At 37.5% G+C, this 17,144-nt stretch overlaps 2 protein-coding genes across 2 annotated transcripts; both read right to left on the bottom strand.

Moving 5' to 3' along the window:
• Positions 1 to 501: 501 nt before the first annotated feature.
• Positions 502 to 3,594, bottom strand: LOC106348948 (metal-nicotianamine transporter YSL1). The gene is made up of 4 exons (XM_048763093.1): positions 3,117 to 3,594; positions 2,623 to 2,890; positions 2,412 to 2,546; positions 502 to 2,035 (listed from the first exon to the last, which is right to left on the bottom strand). Exons 1-4 carry the CDS (start codon positions 3,496 to 3,498, stop codon positions 805 to 807), a joined length of 2,016 nt encoding a protein of 671 aa, XP_048619050.1. The 5' UTR covers positions 3,499 to 3,594; the 3' UTR covers positions 502 to 804.
• A 5,425-nt stretch (positions 3,595 to 9,019) lies between these two features.
• On the bottom strand, positions 9,020 to 10,896 carry LOC106348949 (dof zinc finger protein DOF4.6). Its single transcript, XM_013788792.3, has 2 exons — positions 10,613 to 10,896; positions 9,020 to 10,220 (listed from the first exon to the last, which is right to left on the bottom strand). The coding sequence occupies exons 1-2, from the start codon at positions 10,634 to 10,636 to the stop codon at positions 9,213 to 9,215; spliced, it is 1,032 nt and encodes a 343-aa protein (XP_013644246.1). The 5' UTR covers positions 10,637 to 10,896; the 3' UTR covers positions 9,020 to 9,212.
• Between the last annotated feature and the right edge of the window lie 6,248 nt (positions 10,897 to 17,144).

Here is a 17,144-nt window from a genome sequence, read left to right as displayed (position 1 = left end):
TGATATTTTTAACAATCTATACATGAATCTATAGTATGAAATATAAATCATCCTAATAGTAGGAAATAAAAAACTAATAAATATTTGATAAAAATTTAAATATTTCAATACACTATAGTCAAAAGTATTTATTCTCCTTATAATAAGTAAGCTATGGGTTTGGGGAAGGATTTCATAAGATACTAGGTGCATCCTAATTAAACAAGATCCTATTTGAATGCTATGATAGAAATTTTGAAATAATTGTTCAAAAGAAAGGATACTGAAAATCATATTACATGCAAAAATTGTGGTCTCGTAAAGATTAATGAAGTTCTGACTATTGTAATGTCACAAAAAAAAATTTGTTGATAAGTCCTCTAGGCTCTAGTTCATTTTTTTAATAATTAACCAATCAAAGAAACAACTGGAAAGTGTTGCATTACTTGGAAAATTCTAGTTTAACAAATTATCTGTAACACTTTTCTGCAATGAGTGAAGCATGGTATGAAACTTCGAAAGTAGATGGACACGAATGTTTATATATGGGTCAACGGCCGTAACTGTTTCAGACAATCCAATATAAGATGCACAGATAATAACAGAGCAAGTTCTGTTGACGTAAGAAAAAAAAAGGCAAAAAAACAACTTCACATTATTTGATTATATCACGACTCCATGCAAGTAGATTTTACCCTAGTTCCTGCTAATTCCTACCAATAAAAAGAAAGATAGATTCTTGTTCACACGTCTTCTTATTATATTTAGAATAGGATGATCATATAACTCTTTACTTCTTCTAATTGCATAAGTGATCAGTTCCCTTCATGAAGCTAAAAACTTCATACATATCGGAGGTTTTACTCCAGCGAGTGCAAGTACCGCCGCCGGTAAAGTCCAAAGCCCTTCGCCGCAAATTAGCCCCGAGGCAACCGCCGGAACCATAACCTCTGCTTTCTTCCTATTCATCTTCTCACAAACAAACACAATCAAAGTTCCTACACACATGTCAATAGCAAAATAAGCACCGACAAGAAACGGAACCGCCATCGCCGTCGGAAGCGGCATGAACCTCCCAACCTTCGCCGGACTAACATCCCTGACGACGTTGACCAAAACTGCAAACCCGAAAAACCCGTAGCACATTTGGAGACAGTGAAGTGGCAGAGCAGAGAAGCCTTCCACCCCAAGAATCGCCATGTTCCTGTAAATCAACGCGAAAGGAGCCTTAAACTCTCCTTTAGGGTTTCCAACGTCGAACGCTGTGTAAAACAAGAAGAAACTTAACGGCGACACGATGCATCCCACGACTGTTCCAATCATTTGGCTAGCGAACATAGCCCTGGGTGACGCCATCGTGTAATGAGCCGTCTTGAAATCTTGCATCAAGATGCAAGAAACCGAAACAACCGATTTGATCAGTCCACACCCGGCTAGTCCGGCCACAACTCCGTCCTCTCTACCCGACACAGCCGCGAGGATAAACAGACCGATTTTACTATAGTTATAAGCCATGTTGATGTCTGTAAGTCCAGCTCCATAGGCGTTACAGAAAGCAAGAAATGGCGCGAAAATGTAAGCTACAATAACGTAGTACCATTTGAGCTGAGGAAATATCAGAGGAACCACGACGGTTGAGACCGCAGCGAAGGTTAAGTATCCGAACACTCCGATCCACATCGGTATTTTGTCTCTGAGGAAATTCTCATCTTCTTTGAGAAATTTTGGCTGTTTCTTGTCACTCACGTCATCAAGATCACTAGGTTGTTTCTTCAGTTTTGTGTTGATACTGATAATGGTGACACATAGGATCTTGACGAAAGTGTAGAGACCATCTCCGAGGATTAGAGCTACGGATAAGAATACTTGGTAACCGTATAAGCTCTTCATGTTCTTTTCATCGATATTATTAGGGAACCAAGAGCCTTTGAGTTTATCAAGAAGAGGCCACATTAAGCCATAAGAGAGGACAGCTCCTAAAAGCAAAGAGAGGTTAACTAGATGTGAACAGATCATTCCTGCTCCTACAAATGTCATGCTGAAATCAAAGAAGAACCTGCAAAAAAAAAAATCAATTTCATGATTAAAGAAAAGAAATACCATAAATATTACTAAAACACAATTATATTTCAAAACTAGCACATTAGAAGAAAATTTTCTAAAATAACATATATTAAAAACTAAAAAGACATTTTTAATTTTATATTTGAGTTTAGATTTAGTGATTGCCGTTTATATTTATTATTAGGAGGTGGGTTAGGGTAATGGTTAAAAGTTTGAATTAATTCAGTCATTTTACTTTTGAATTAGTGTTATTTTGAGGACTTTTATGTGCTATTTTTCATAATTTTTTTTGTGCTATATAAAGGATTTACCCATTTAAACGCATAATTAACGATAAATGTAATTTTGTCTTTATAACCGATGCTTACGTTTGTTTCCAAGCTTTCAAGCCAAAGGTTGGGAACTGAGCGAACCCACAACCTTCTAAGCCAGAGAAAAACCACTGGAAAAAGCCCCACAAGAAGCTAATTGAGAAGTACTTCATGAAACCGCGCACTTGTTTCCTGAAAATCAATTCATTTAAAAGCTTAAGAAACTTAAGTAACAATCACTTCTTGTAAACTAGGTTAACTAACTTACTTGGACTGTGCATCTCCTTGTGTGTGGAAGCCATTGATGAGCACAGCACTAGCTAAACCACTCGGGTATGTCAGCTTAAGGTCAATAATCATAACCTTACGGAGAGGGATCAAGACGAAAAGACCGACGAAACAAACGGCAAATACATAAGCAGTCATCCAACCAAGACCTGGTTCTTTCACACTCTTCGCAGAATTACCCTCCATGTTCGCACCAGATAACTCATATGTTTTATGGTTTAACCCCAGAAGATATGAAGCAAACCCACCTGAAAATATTCAAGAACACGCAGTAAAATCAAAATTCCACAAGTTATTTTATATTTATATATACACCCCCAAAAGAAAAGGCAACCGACTTACCAAACTTAAAATTTATTTTCTTGGAACAACTAATATATATGGAACCGTTTTACATACCCTTCATTAAAATCCTTGCTTGTTTCCCAAGAAAGAAAAATAAACTAATAAAGGAAAAAAAATAATGTTTTTAACCTCCGACGGCAATGCTGTAACAAGCAACAGCAGATGTCTGAATCATTGTGTTCTCTTGTTTTGTGAATGGCTTTGAGACAAATCCTGATTTCTTGAGAATCTTGGTCCATGTCTGGACGAAGACAAAAGCCAGGAAAGCTGCAGAACTGTTGAGATGAGGGACAATTCCTGTAGTAAGATTTAGCTTCTGAGCTATTATACTGAACACAACTCCGATCACTATGCTCACTAACACGCCTCTAACCGTTATCTGCTTCGTCCATGGTTCAATCTTCCTCCCAGACATCTCTTCCTCTGTTTCTTGTCCCTCTTCTTGTAATGAGGGCTGATTATTGTTTTCATTTTCTTCTCTCTTCATGATCTTTCTCTGCTCTATCTCCATGGAAACTGAAGGAAAAGCAAAGAAGAAGAGATTTGAGCTCTGCAGATCACAATTCTTATACGGTATATATATACGTGTGGTTGTAATGTTTTAATTGTCCTTTAAAACTTAAGAATTGAAAAATCAAATTCGGGAATTACAATTAAATGTCTCGTACAGAGCGCATTCATTGCGTGTAGAATTTTCACCCTAGGGGTGGTCATTCTCCCGAATCCGACCCGAAAAACCCGAACCGAAATCCGAACCGAAGTAGCAAAATACCCGAACGGGTAATATCTGAACCCGAATGAATATCCGAAGATAACTGAACATGTATATACTTACCCTTATATTTCTCGTTTAAATCTTTTTTTTTTTAATATTTATATTGATGTTACACTTATCTTAAGATCATAAGTATATATATAATTATGGAGAAAATGATTTGATAATCATTTAAAATGCATGTCAAACTTTTTGTTTCATGTATTAACAAAAGTTACATTTTAAAAACAATACCCAAATTAATATCTATTTGTTTTTGAAATATTATCTCCAAACCTATTAATCATTCAATTTATAAAAAAAAAAAATCAGTTAAGAAATCTATATTTTTAAATACAAGAAACTTAAAAATGAATTTTTTTTTTCTTTTAAAATCTAAATATCCGAACCCGTTTCAAAAAAACTGAACCCGAACTAAAAATACCCGATTCCGACCCGAAATACAGAAATACCCGAACGGGTTCTCTATCTCTATACCGAAATACCCGAAAATCCAAAATACCCGATCCGAATACAAACGGGTATCCGAAAGCTCACCCTTATTTCACTCTTTGATAGACCCCTGTAGAAAACGTTCCAATAGAAATAACTCAAGTTTAACATCTCCAAAATACCAAATCAAAATGGACCATTTGAACATAGACAAAAAATTATTTAGAAAATTAACTACGTCAAACTATGGACTATGAAACCATAAATGAATATAATCAATTAACACTTAAAAATTAGTTCAATAATTAAAAGATTACCACATCATATATATATATATATATATTGTCTAAGGACCATCAATCTCACGAATCACGATGTAAGATAGTCCCTCAGTTTTTTAATATAAGTCGTTTTAGAGAAATTTTTATGTTCCAAATTATATTACGTTTTAGGTTTTCTATGTAAAATTTATTAACACTTAATGTTATATGACCAATGATAATATACCTTCTATTTTATTATTGATTGATTTGTGGTTAGATAAATAATTAATGATGTTTTTGTTTAGAAAATATAAAAATTAATGATTTCTTAATGTATGTGCACAATTTTAAAACGACTTATATTAAAAAAAGATGGGAGTATCTGATAATAACCATGATAGATAGATATTTATTTGAGTAGACAACGTTCGACCTGGACCTGATTAAGTTTTATTCATCCAAATAGTCACTGATTACGTAGATATAGATGCACAATCGATTGGATGCCAAAAATAAAGATGCACAATCGATGTTTCTTAACATAGAAAGACTAGTTTGCACTTGGCAGCTTCCAAATTCATAGTTTATTTTGGAGGTTGACATGCAATTTACTAAATAACTATGTTATTCAACTATCAAAAGATTATAGGCAACATAGCTTTATTTTTCTCTTATCCACTTTTCGTGTTGCTTTTTAAGTATAGTATAAATGTCACTAAATAAACCTAGGAATTAAAATCTTACAGTGGTTACAAAATTAAAAGAAACCAAAACACTTTAAACTTCTCAGCTACGATGTTGCTTTCTAATCTGTACAAACTTGCGTGCACTACATTGTGATTATTATACCTATTAGTGATTAGATTTCCGGACTTTTAATCAAAATCGAGGAGAAGAAACAAAACATTTTTAGTGGAGATATTGATAGGTGGATGGAGACGAAAGAAGAAGAAAATGTATACTACTCCTTGACACCATTCATTTGTTAGATAATCTCATTCACTCCCAAGTCCTAACATCACAACTTATCCTCGTAGTCATATAGCCCTACATTGACTCCGATCCAAACGACGACCATTGACTTTTCAGACCCCTTGCTAAAATGAGGACAACTTATTTCACTTTTGCATTTGTGACCAAACAGCTTATATGGACAGCATTTATCAACGAGTACTATATTCTTTACATTCATTGTCATGGTGCCCTAAGTTTTTGTTCGTTGGAAAGTCTGCCTATTGTTATCTTTAGTGACTTGTTGAAAGAAGAGGCAGCGAGATAGAGATAGATAGACTATGTTCTTACTTACATGCACATGTCACCCATATTACGTGGTTAAGATATCACACATGCGCCTAGTTTCTAGTAGCTGGTGAGTTCTTTTTGAAGTAAATATGATGAAAGATGGAATGTCCTATAATACCCCCCCCCTCTCCTCCCCAAAAAAACAGATTTATAATTTTGTTACAGATCCAAAATATACAGATCAGAGATTAATAATCAACTCAATCAATTTTTTTAGTAAGAAATAATTTAAAATAAATCTTTGGTGAAGATGGTTAACATGCATATGTATACGAATATTCGAGAGATTATACAACTAGATGTGTATATGGAACATTCTTTTGTCCCCGAGCTTCTCGCTCTGATCTCTCTCTCCCGAGCTTCTCCTTCCTCTTTGCATTGCCTCGCAGCAACTTCTCTCTCTAAACGCGCTTCCTCTTCCAGCCAGTTTCTGCCTCTTCTTTGCCTTATAAACAGAATATACAGAAATTTAGAAACTAAGGGTAATAGTAACTCGATTCTTTTGACTCCTAAAAGAGAGAAAGCGCATACTTGATCGGCTTCAAGGGCTACTCCATAAGCTGCGTCTTGTTCCTCTCTCAGACGCATATACTTTTATCTCTGCTTCAATCCTAGAAACAGGTGTACTATCTTATAGCACTTTATGGAGTGCGACAAGTGAGCGGAGTCGGAAGCAGCAATCGCCACCCCCCCTGAAGACGAAGCGTATTCTCTGGCCTCAGGAGACGTGATACAGAAGAAACCAAAGTCTAAATAATTTTCCCTCGCTTTTTCTTGCATCCGTTCAAAAAGGCTTGATTTGCATAATAAATGTCCTAGTTAGCGAAAGAGATCGTTTGATTTTCCAAAGGGCCGGCCCAATATGGATTTGGGCGGTTACCAAGAGATATGATATGCAAATCAACAACCCATCAGTAAGTTTGATGATTTATGTTGTAACTAATCTTTGATTGATTACTAGTTGACCAAAATAATTTGTCCAGATATATAAGTTCAAAGTTGAAATTTGACCAGTTGTCGACGGGCATGAGAATGACTATAAGCATTTGGTTGTTCTTGATTTGCCATCTTTGTGTTTCTAAATACATCTGTTTTATTTATTTTATTTACGTTTTGGCTATGCTTTGAAGCTTATACAAGTAATATTTTTGTATTATACGTGGTCATAACTAGAACGTAACCTGTCTAAAATAGAAAAAGTAGAATGGGTTCGGTCAGAGTTCGAGAAGGTTTCTTTTTGCGTTTCTTTCTGATTTTTCATGTCTGTCTATCATGTAACCATCAACCATTTTATTATATTTAATTGCTATTTTAATTTTTCAGTATCGTATTGATTTAGATGGTAACGCTTGGAAAATAAAACGTTTTATATCCTTTTTCACACCAAACCAGAAAAAGTTGATTACTTTAGTGTAAGTCTTAGAAATTTAAAATCATGTTCGACCAGACAAAAATTCATAGTTACCAAAAATTTCCCTTACCTATTATCATTCCATGAAGTGGAATCTATAATTCTCTTTTATTGTAGATTCTTCTACCTAATGTAATGTATTGTCATGGGTCATCTATCATCTTATAAATTATAATACTCCACTTGCCTAACAACTTGATTTCTATTTTCGAAATAATGTATATGTAGACATACAAATCTACAGTTGTTATAAACTTTCAATTAGTTAACAATAGCATAAATATAACTCTCACAAAGAAAAAAAACATGACAAACAGTCAAACTGTGCTTAACCTTCAAAATGTGCCTAAGAGTACGACATAAATACAATTAGTTAAAATTTATAACTAAACTTGACATCTACTTAATTAACTTGACATCTCCAATAGTCAAACCCTCTTTCACTAGTTCTCAAGTAATGCTAATAATATAGAGAAATTGGCCAAATATGTTAGATGCATTAATGAATTTCAAAACAATACAACTTGTGGAGAAGATCTTGTTACGATTAAAAGTTACGGAATTAAGGCCAAAACTAAAATGTTTAAGAAAGATATTCAACTAGTTTTACGGATGAGGGTTTATGATTCGAAGTTATTGAGCTACAATTCGCGAGAAAGCTTAACTTGCTATCTATTAAAAAAATAGATACATGTTCCATTCTCCACTAGAACTTATCCGTAAGATCACATCCATACTTCAACACAGGACACACCGAATTTAGTGTAGAAGTGTGTTCTTAAGGTCGAGTCATTGTCACTTTTAGACAAAATTATATAATGTTGGTCGGATTCTTTTCCTCTTTCTTTAGTACCTTACCACACCACCTAAGTTCTTTAACCTTGATGTCTGTGTTGATCAACGCCATAATTACATTTAATCCTTTAAAACTTTAATCTAATACAATTTTATCAACAAATTTTAAAATAGTTTTATGTGCTTTCAGTGTAACCAATTATAAATATTAAACAAATTAATTAAAAAAAAACAAAGAACAACAAGGGTCAAGATCTAGATTGATGAAGTTGAAACCATGGTGGGATGTATAATTTCAAACACACAGATTTCAAGGAGAATGTTTTGGTGGATCCCACCTTCTTTAATCCTTAGGCTTGTGACTTGTCTTTCACAATATTCTTCTTCCCTCTCTTCATTTTCAATTTGTTTTCTTTTCTATTTAAAAATGCCTCCTGTCTAAGTAGTCGTCTAACACATACTTAATCTTCGTTTCAAATTGTTTTCCTAACCAAAGCAATTCAGAACAAGTCCATGACATCAACATCAAAACGCATCAGGTTAATTTGGTAGCTTACCTAGTTATCGTAAACAAACCCAATCAATTGTTTTGTGGTCAGGAACGAATCACTAGCTAAACTTAGATGGAAACTAAATGAAATATGGTTTTTTTTTTTCAGCAAATGGAATATGGTTTATACTAGTTAATTGGGATGGTAGGGCTTTAACCAGTCTTTGGCAGTAAATAAGTGTGGATCATGTGAAAGTCTTCAGAGTTTACCTGTCGCTTTTAATTTAATATATATATATATATATATATATACCGGTTCTGTTACTTAATAATTTAATATCATCCATGCGTTTCGTGACCAAAACAAACAAAACATACTATGCTGCTGCTGCAGATAATTAGTTACACAATACACACTATAAACACAAAAACATTTCGCACACATTTGTTTATAACGTCTGAATTTATTAGTAGACAAAGACTTGACAACGTAGAATCAACTAGAGAAGGAACATCAGAAGACCAACCAATGTATCATTTATAAATTGTGTTAGCGAGCCATAATGAAACTAAAAACAAATTAAAGTCATTCAATATATGCATGCGCTTCCAATAACATCCTTAAATCCAAATTAACCCAAAATTAACAAAAAGGAAGAAAAAACCACCAATACGAATGTTCAAAGTGAAATTAAGATATTAATTAATTAAATAAATAGCATTAATGATACTAGCTTCATCATCAAACTAAGAAAAATTAACACCAAGATCCACCACCACTCAACATCCCAGTCCAATACCCACCAGAAGTAGCAGCTGCATCACCACCACTTGCTCGCTTCTGATGATCATTAATGTCGACATTACTTGTTGCTGATGAAGAAGAAACTGGCAATTTCAAATCCTCAAAAGGAAACAAGGGCCTTCCATTCACATCATCACCACCCTCTCCTCCTTGAAATCCTCCGGGGAAATCATTATTACGATGATGATCCAATGAAAACCCTAGCAGTGTGGTGTTTGAGTTACAAGGCTTGTAATGATCTTGCATCGAAAACCCTCCTGATGTTGGATCTTGATTATGAACTGGAAAACCCATGAATGAAGAATTCCCATTATTACTATTGTTGTTTCTTATGAAATCCAGAGGGGAAGTTGCCATATCTGACGTCGCAGAACATGAAGAACTAAGCAATAGACTGTTGGTGCTCTTGTTGTTGTTCCCAATGTTGTGGATAAGGTCAGTGAAGTTGGTCCTGATCAACCCATGTGGTGGAAAACCTAAATTGAGATCTTGTTGAGTGGTCTCAAGGAATTTAGGGTTTTGACCGGTCAACCCTTGTTGAGACATGCTCATGAGGTGGTGGTGATGTTGATCAGAGCGATGCTTCTTTGTAGCTGGTTGTGTAGAAACCGAGTGATTGTTACCAATATCAGATGAAGAAATTGAAGAAGAGTGAGATCTCTTGTTCTTTCTTGAGCCACCACCAACAGGGATATTCCTAAGCGAACCGCCTTCAGTCCAATACCGTCTACAACCTTTGCAGAAGAATCTTGGCTGCGTCAAGCTATAATTGTTATAGTAACAAAACTTTGTATTGGTTGAGTTACATCTTGGACAGTTTATAGCTTGGTCCTTTTCTGGCCTTGCCTTCCTTTCCACTCCACCCGCCGCCCCATCGGGTGTTGGCTGCTGCGGCTGGGACGGTTGCGGCTTTGGGCATGTGTTTGTTACTATTTCTTCCAAGGGCTTCACTACAATCTCCTGATCATCAAAATCACAAAAAAAAAATCAACTCTTCCAACCACTAGCACAGAAGCATATTATATATGTAAAGGCATAATTAACATATGTGTTTCATTATGAACGAATAAATAGTTTTTCATCAAGATATAAATGATTGGGAAATTTGAGAAAGGCTTTAACCAAAAACATGAAAAGAAAAAAGCAAACTGACAAAGGGTAAAGTGAAAAAAAACGTATATTTAATATGTAGAAAAGAAAAGAGAAACATAAAAAGAAGATCCAAAACCTTTAAACTCTAAGTTAATGTCAGGTACTGAGCCTAATATGAATCAAATGATCCAATCTATAATACCAGAGTTATAAGGGTATGGTTATATATACATATATAATATGTATATGTTTGTGTATACCTGTGGCCACTGAGCCGTATCCATTGATGAACTTCCTCAGATAAGCAGAAACAAACCTGGTATTTTCTTTTCTTAGTTTAATTCTAGCAAGATTTCAAAGAAGAAAAAAGGTTATTTTCGTTGGATGAAGAGAAAGGAAATTTTGATGGCTGAGAAATCTTTTTTGAATGAGGAACTTCTTTGTGTGCTTGTCGGATCACATCTGCTTTATGGTAGAGGAGAGAGAGAAATTGTACAATATAAGATTAGTAAAACATTCTGAGTGGGAATCTTTGTCCTACCGAAAATAATCAAATGAGCTAATACGCCATATATAATACATTGCATGCATGTATGAGCTTTTATATATATATATATATTTATATTTATTTATTTATTTATTTATTTATTTTTATTTATTTTTTTTATCAAAAACTTATATATAGAGAACTTTTACACTAAAACTTAATGAAATGATTATGTGACAAAAAAAAATATAAAAATGGAAGAATTAAAACTAGGTGGAAGTCCGTACGGTTAAATATTTTTTAATTGATCAAGAGATATCTCAGATTTATAAAAAAGAGTTCATATTAATTTTAAGAAGAGGTACAGATTACGGATATATCTTTTTGGTATGCAAATGAACTGAAAACATGGTTTTATGTCCATGTAGATGTTTAGGTAATGCCACTTAGTTTCGCGTGATAAAATTTGAACGTATAGGCAGGTGTATAAATCCATATCTTGTTGTATTGGTCCAAAACTTGACCACAAAATCATGGACATACGATTAAATATTTAACCTATACATTTTTCTTTTTATTTATTACAATTAATTTAATAATTATAATAAGTTAGACTTAAATTAATTTAATAATTTAAAAAATTTCTTAGTGTGGTGCAGGAAAAACACCTGGTTTGCATTATTTGGATAATAATACTTGAATATATGGACAGATAGATGATATGGTGCATTTTAATGCATCACGAAGAAATGATTGAAGATGCCTTTTACTGAATAAATCAGTACTTATCGACATTTTCTAAAATAAAATACTTATCGACATTTTGTAACAAATTCATACTAAACTCATCGCAATTCCGTCACTAGACGCGATAACTTACATAATTCATCGTTAAAGTTAGACATTTTCTAATATTCAATATTTTATTTATGTTAATAAAAAAACTAATCATCAACGTTTTATAAATTATTTAAAGTATATATATTCAAAAAGTTCTATATTCAGCTTTGTAGAACCTAAATTCTGCACAAACTATTTGATAGTTATTAGGATTGATCTAGGGAAAACAAATGATGTATGCAACGATATCTTTAGAACACAACGATGTTTAAATAGTTTCCGGTAGGCAAAAATAAATTTTATTGATAACTGGGGTCGAATACAATGAATTGAACTAGATCGAGTGATACAAAGGAGATCGATAAAGGAAGAATCTAAAAGTAGGAAGACAATAAGATCGATGTGAATGTGTAGCTCTCTCTAAGGTTTTCAATGTGTCATCTTCCATGTTTCTTCTCCTTCCTTCATAGCAAGTCGACCCCGAGATCCATGTGGCAATTCTGCGATCTCAGCTTCTTGTTACATGATCTCTGCGACCTCCGCGACTCTTGCTTCGAGCTCGACTCTCGTTGTGGGCCTCGGCCTATCTCGACTCATGTCTTGGATCGTGGCCCATTTCGGTATTGACCAAAATTGGGTCCAACATTTGTCCCCCAGCCTTTTTTTGGTTTATTGGGAAAACGAAAAGGCGAGAAATAACCGTTACTTGGTGGTGTCGTGATTTTCGGGAAATGGGATGCCACGCGCGTCGTCTTGATTTGACTTGTCGGCCATTTAAGGATCGTGTGGTTGAGATCAAAAGTTCGTGGCCGGTTAGATCTTAGTGTTCTCGGGAACCGTTTTCCTTTGTTATATATATATATTATCTATTACTGAGTGAGTCGTCTCCTTCGTCACTTCGATCCTTCTTCTTTCTTCGCTGTTTTCTTCTTGGTTTTTCATCTCCCGTTCGTGATACTTCTTCTCAGTTCTGAGCCATGGCTGTTGAAAAGTTTGGTCCTCATCTCAATATGATTCTTAAAGGGAAACATATCGATGCCATTTACGAACTTTGGGGAGTCGATTACATTGTAGAAATCGAACTCCCAGAGAGCGGCGAGACTCCGGAAAACGTGAGGCCGGGGTATTGTGGAGCTTACGTGTCTCACTTCGAGGATGGCGGCTTATCGTTCCCTCTTCCTCATTTCCTTCTCGAGGTGTTGGCTGAGATCAAGAGGGCGTTTACCCAGATGGCGCCTAAATTCTTCTGCTACTTCTTAGGTTGCTGGGTTCGAGCTCAGGAAGAAGGTCTCGAATTCGGTCTCAGAGAGTTAAGGCAATTATTTGCCATAAAGCGAAACAACGGCTCCCTGGTACGATGATTCTTCCTCCTCGAGGTGGTCGTGGTATTATCGAGGGAATTCTTAATAGGGATGATCAATGGAGGGAGAAGATTTTCGTTTTCAAGATAAATTCGGCGTCGGTTGGAGACTTTGATTTCGAGAGGATTCCTCGAGAATGGTCCGACGACATCGGTAAGTCTCATTTCGTCTCAGCAAACGATGTCTGTTATATATACATATTTTTTTTTTTTTGCGAAAGAGAATTTATTGTATATATTTTTTTATATAGAGCCTTTTAGATCTGCGCCTATGTCTCCCGAGCTTCGCGGGTTAATGGAGACTTTACATCGAGGAAGCACTCGCTGGCTCTGTAACGCCCCCGAACCGTTCTAGGCATAGGTCGAACCACCGGCCAACAATCAAACAAGAACATGACCGACGGCCGACCGTCTACCAAGGATCGGGAGTGCTACATGACGGGTTAACGGCCGATCCGGCCAAGGTCACGAAAAGTGCAATTCGTAACTAGGCCAGGCCGCCCACTAACACGTCCCGTCAGACCAAAGCCTAAGGCTTCTCAACCCGTACTCCAATCTGACGTTGTGTTAGCTCGGACAAGCTAATATCAGAACAACAAGGCAGTTTCACAAAACATTCACTTTATTTATCTTATATAATATCTGGTTTATAATACACAAAATATTATACAAGTGGTGGCATGCCAAGAAAGCGAAAGTACATACTTATAGTCTGAAAGCGTCTTAAGCAAAAATTTGCAAATCTACACCAGCCAGCCTAGCCTCCCGCGCTTTCTACAAGCTCACTACTGGTCACCTGAAAACAACAACGAGTGAGGAGTGAGTAATCTAGCATTACTCAGCGAGTTACAATCCCCCACTAACAAATACAACCCCTCGCTATCCCACCCCAAACAATCTAAAGCGAGAGGTTCACCTAACAACAAAATTTAATAACAATAAGCAATATCAGAAATACGCAGCGGTAAAAGATAGCAAGATAACTAGCATTATGCTAATTACTAGCTCATCACCAAACTCAAACTCGATTTAAACCAGGGTTTAACAACCCAAAACACGATATAATATATATATCAAACTCGGGCCCTGGTGACGTTATGTTCCTCCTTCACTATCGGCAATATCCTATCTTCCTACCACGAAGGCCAAAAGAAGGAACTTTCAACCGACCGCGGCCCACAGTCCTTCGGGTCACCGCGCGACAGCCCACAGTCCTTCGGGTCACTGCCACATTACACCGTCGTGTAATCACTCAGCCATAGGCCATGACCCCGTCTATCTGAGTCTTCCCGATCCAGCGAATAAGGGGTTTCCTTGAACCCGCCGGGTACGAGGTCTGAAGGAACACTAACTCACCCCAATATGCCTAGCATTGTGGGTTACACAAATGCTGTCGGCCAATATACGATTAATACTAAACCCGGTAAAAATAACACAAGGTTTCAAGTAATAATCACAACACAATCAACCACATTCCAGAATCTAGCATAAAGACTAATTCCAGAATACCTAACTATCCACAACTTAGCGATATCATCTAAGCATTCTGCATTCGCTAACTAACCAATCAACCTAACCATTAGCATGCTACTACGGTTCTTAAACAATAACAAGCATGCCATCAACTCAATCAACATAACCTCAATTATTCAAACCGTTACTCAGTTAGACCCGGCCTCCTGCCATGATCCAACTTCCAAGTAACGGGACCCTGCATGAAAACAACTCAGCAATCAATCGATTATAACTCACAGTTTTTGGTTGACCGTGGCCTTGACCCCAAACCCGACTTCTGCGATCCGAACCCTTTCCCGACCTTCACAAGTAGACCCTCTTCTTGACTGAACTCCACTTGAACTGGTCTCCACTAGAACTGATCTCTCTTCACTTGAAAAGAGCCTTCTCCAAGTGCTGACTCAAAATCGGCAGAGTAACTGTTCTCGAAAACTGCCTAAATCACTCGAAAACTATCGAAAACTATCGAAACTCGATCTTTCTTTCTTTGCTTTCTCTTTATGTTTTGAAGTAGGTTTGATGTGTTCTGGATGGTTTGAAATGAGAGGGGGTCGTGGCCTATTTATAGGAATCAGCAACCAATCAGGAACAAGCCGTGTGGCAGCCCGTGTGTCGCTTCGCATGGCTCCGGACGCATGCGCGGCGGCACCTCGTGCTCCACATGTCCTTCAGCATGGCCTGCTCACATGCAAGCTGACACCACGCCCTCTACCTGTCTGAATGCATGGCCTGCTCCCATGCAAGCTGACACCACGTCCTCCACATGTCTGGCCGCATGGCCCGGTCGCATGCATCGCGACACCTCGTGCTTGGCCGTTCCACCTCGTGCTCCACATGGCTGGCTGCATGCCTCAGTCTCATGCAGGATGACACACCCCACGTCCAGATGGCCTGCTGCATGACTGAAGTGCATGCAGGTCGACACCCCATCTCACACATGGCTGGCCGCATGCTTCGGTCGCATGCATCGCGACACCTCGTGCTTGGCCGTTCCACCTCGTGCTCCACATGGCTACTTGCATGTACAGGTTGCATGTACTGCTACACCTCCTGCTTCCCTTGACACACACACTGACAGGAGCTTGCCACCACGTCCTGAACACACACACATCTAGCCACCTCGAGCTTCTCGGTCAATTGTCCGATATCGGCCTTCCAGTGAATTTTTCGTCCCGCGATCACTCCCAATATTTTTCGACGCCCGTTCTGATGATCTGATTATTTTTAATAAGCTCCAAATGAATCCTGACTTGATGGAAAATATTTCCCGAGTTTCCGGCTTCTTCGAAAAATTCCATAATACCGAAATTAGGGTTTTTCGCCCAATTTCCGGTCTTCCTGTTGTGCTTCCAAAAGTGTCATGCTTCAAACGTCCTTTGAGTAAATATACCACATTGGCTAACCATTGTCTAGTGGGATACTTGACTCATGGTTCAGACAAAAACAATCTGATCGTCCACGACTCGATCACCCAAAGGATACTCGACCATTTTTTTTTTTTTTTTTTTTTTAATGGGTTTCTACATTCTCCCCCCCTTAACAGAATTCGTCCTCGAATTCTAAGGTTCTGAGGGGCCTCCTTCTTCCATCACAGCATCCTCTCGGAAGAACTCAGGGTGATCGGTTTTAAATCGCTCTTCATCTTCCCAAGTAACATGAATCCTGTTTTGTCTTCCCCAGAAAACTTGTACTTGAGCAATCTCACGATTCTTCAGCTTCCGAATACGCCGTTCTCCTAATCTGATTGGTCCTTCCGGATACGTAAGGTTTGTCCTCAACTCCTCTAGTCTCTCGGGTTCAACAGTACTTGGATCCCGTATATGTTTCCGAAGCATGGAAACATGAAATACAGGATGTAGACGCATATCCTCTGGCAGATCCAAACGGTAAGCTACCTCACCAACTTTCTCGATGATCTTGTACGGACCAATGAACCTGACCGCAAGTTTCCCGACCTTGCCAAATCTGTCCTTCCCTTTCTGTGCAGTAACTTTCAAATAGACCCAATCTCCTATCTCAAAAGTTACCTCTCTTCTTGACTGGTCTGCGTACTTCTTCTGACGGTCCTGAGCCTTCTTCATGTTGGCCTGAATCGTCTCTAGTTTAATCATGGTCTCCTGAACGATAGGTGACCCAAACATTCTTCTTTCGCCCACTTCCGTCCAGCACATAGGCGTTTTGCATGGCCTTCCGTATAACGCTTCATAAGGTGACATCCCTATGCTTGAATGATGACTGTTGTTATATGAGAACTCGACCAATGGTAAATGCTTCTCCCAAGTTCCTGCCCAATCGAGAATACACATCCGAAGCATGTCCTCGATGGTCCGAATGGTTCTCTCCGTTTGGCCATCTGTTTCTGGATGGAACGCCGTACTTCTGAATAGTTTAGTTCCCAAGGCTTCTTGCAGTGCTTCCCAAAATGATGCCGTGAACCTTGGATCGCGATCTGAGACGATGTCTGAGGGTACTCCATGTAACTTCACGATTTGGTCGATGTACAGCTCGGCCAACACTTCCAAATTATCAGTGTCCCGCATAGGCAACAAGTGTGTAACCTTGGTTAACCTATCCACAATCACCCATATCG

This window comes from Brassica napus, chromosome C7 (genome assembly GCF_020379485.1).
Source record: "Brassica napus cultivar Da-Ae chromosome C7, Da-Ae, whole genome shotgun sequence".
Classification (NCBI taxonomy): domain Eukaryota; kingdom Viridiplantae; phylum Streptophyta; class Magnoliopsida; order Brassicales; family Brassicaceae; genus Brassica; species Brassica napus.
This window is presented reverse-complemented; position numbering and strand designations above follow the sequence as displayed.

Bases quoted from the DNA above. Each gene is read 5' to 3' on its own strand.
- LOC106348949 (XM_013788792.3), bottom strand. From the start codon at position 10,636: ATGGATACGGCTCAGTGGCCACAG. The intron at 10,221-10,612 runs GTATACACAAAC...TTTGATGATCAG, and splicing joins ATACGGCTCAGTGGCCACAG to GAGATTGTAGTGAAGCCCTT.
- LOC106348948 (XM_048763093.1), bottom strand. From the start codon at position 3,498: ATGGAGATAGAGCAGAGAAAGATCATGAAGAGAGAAGAAAATGAAAAC. The intron at 2,891-3,116 runs GTTAAAAACATT...GAATATTTTCAG, and splicing joins TTACAGCATTGCCGTCGGAG to GTGGGTTTGCTTCATATCTT. The intron at 2,036-2,411 runs GTAAGCATCGGT...TTTTTTTTGCAG, and splicing joins TTGAAAGCTTGGAAACAAAC to GTTCTTCTTTGATTTCAGCA.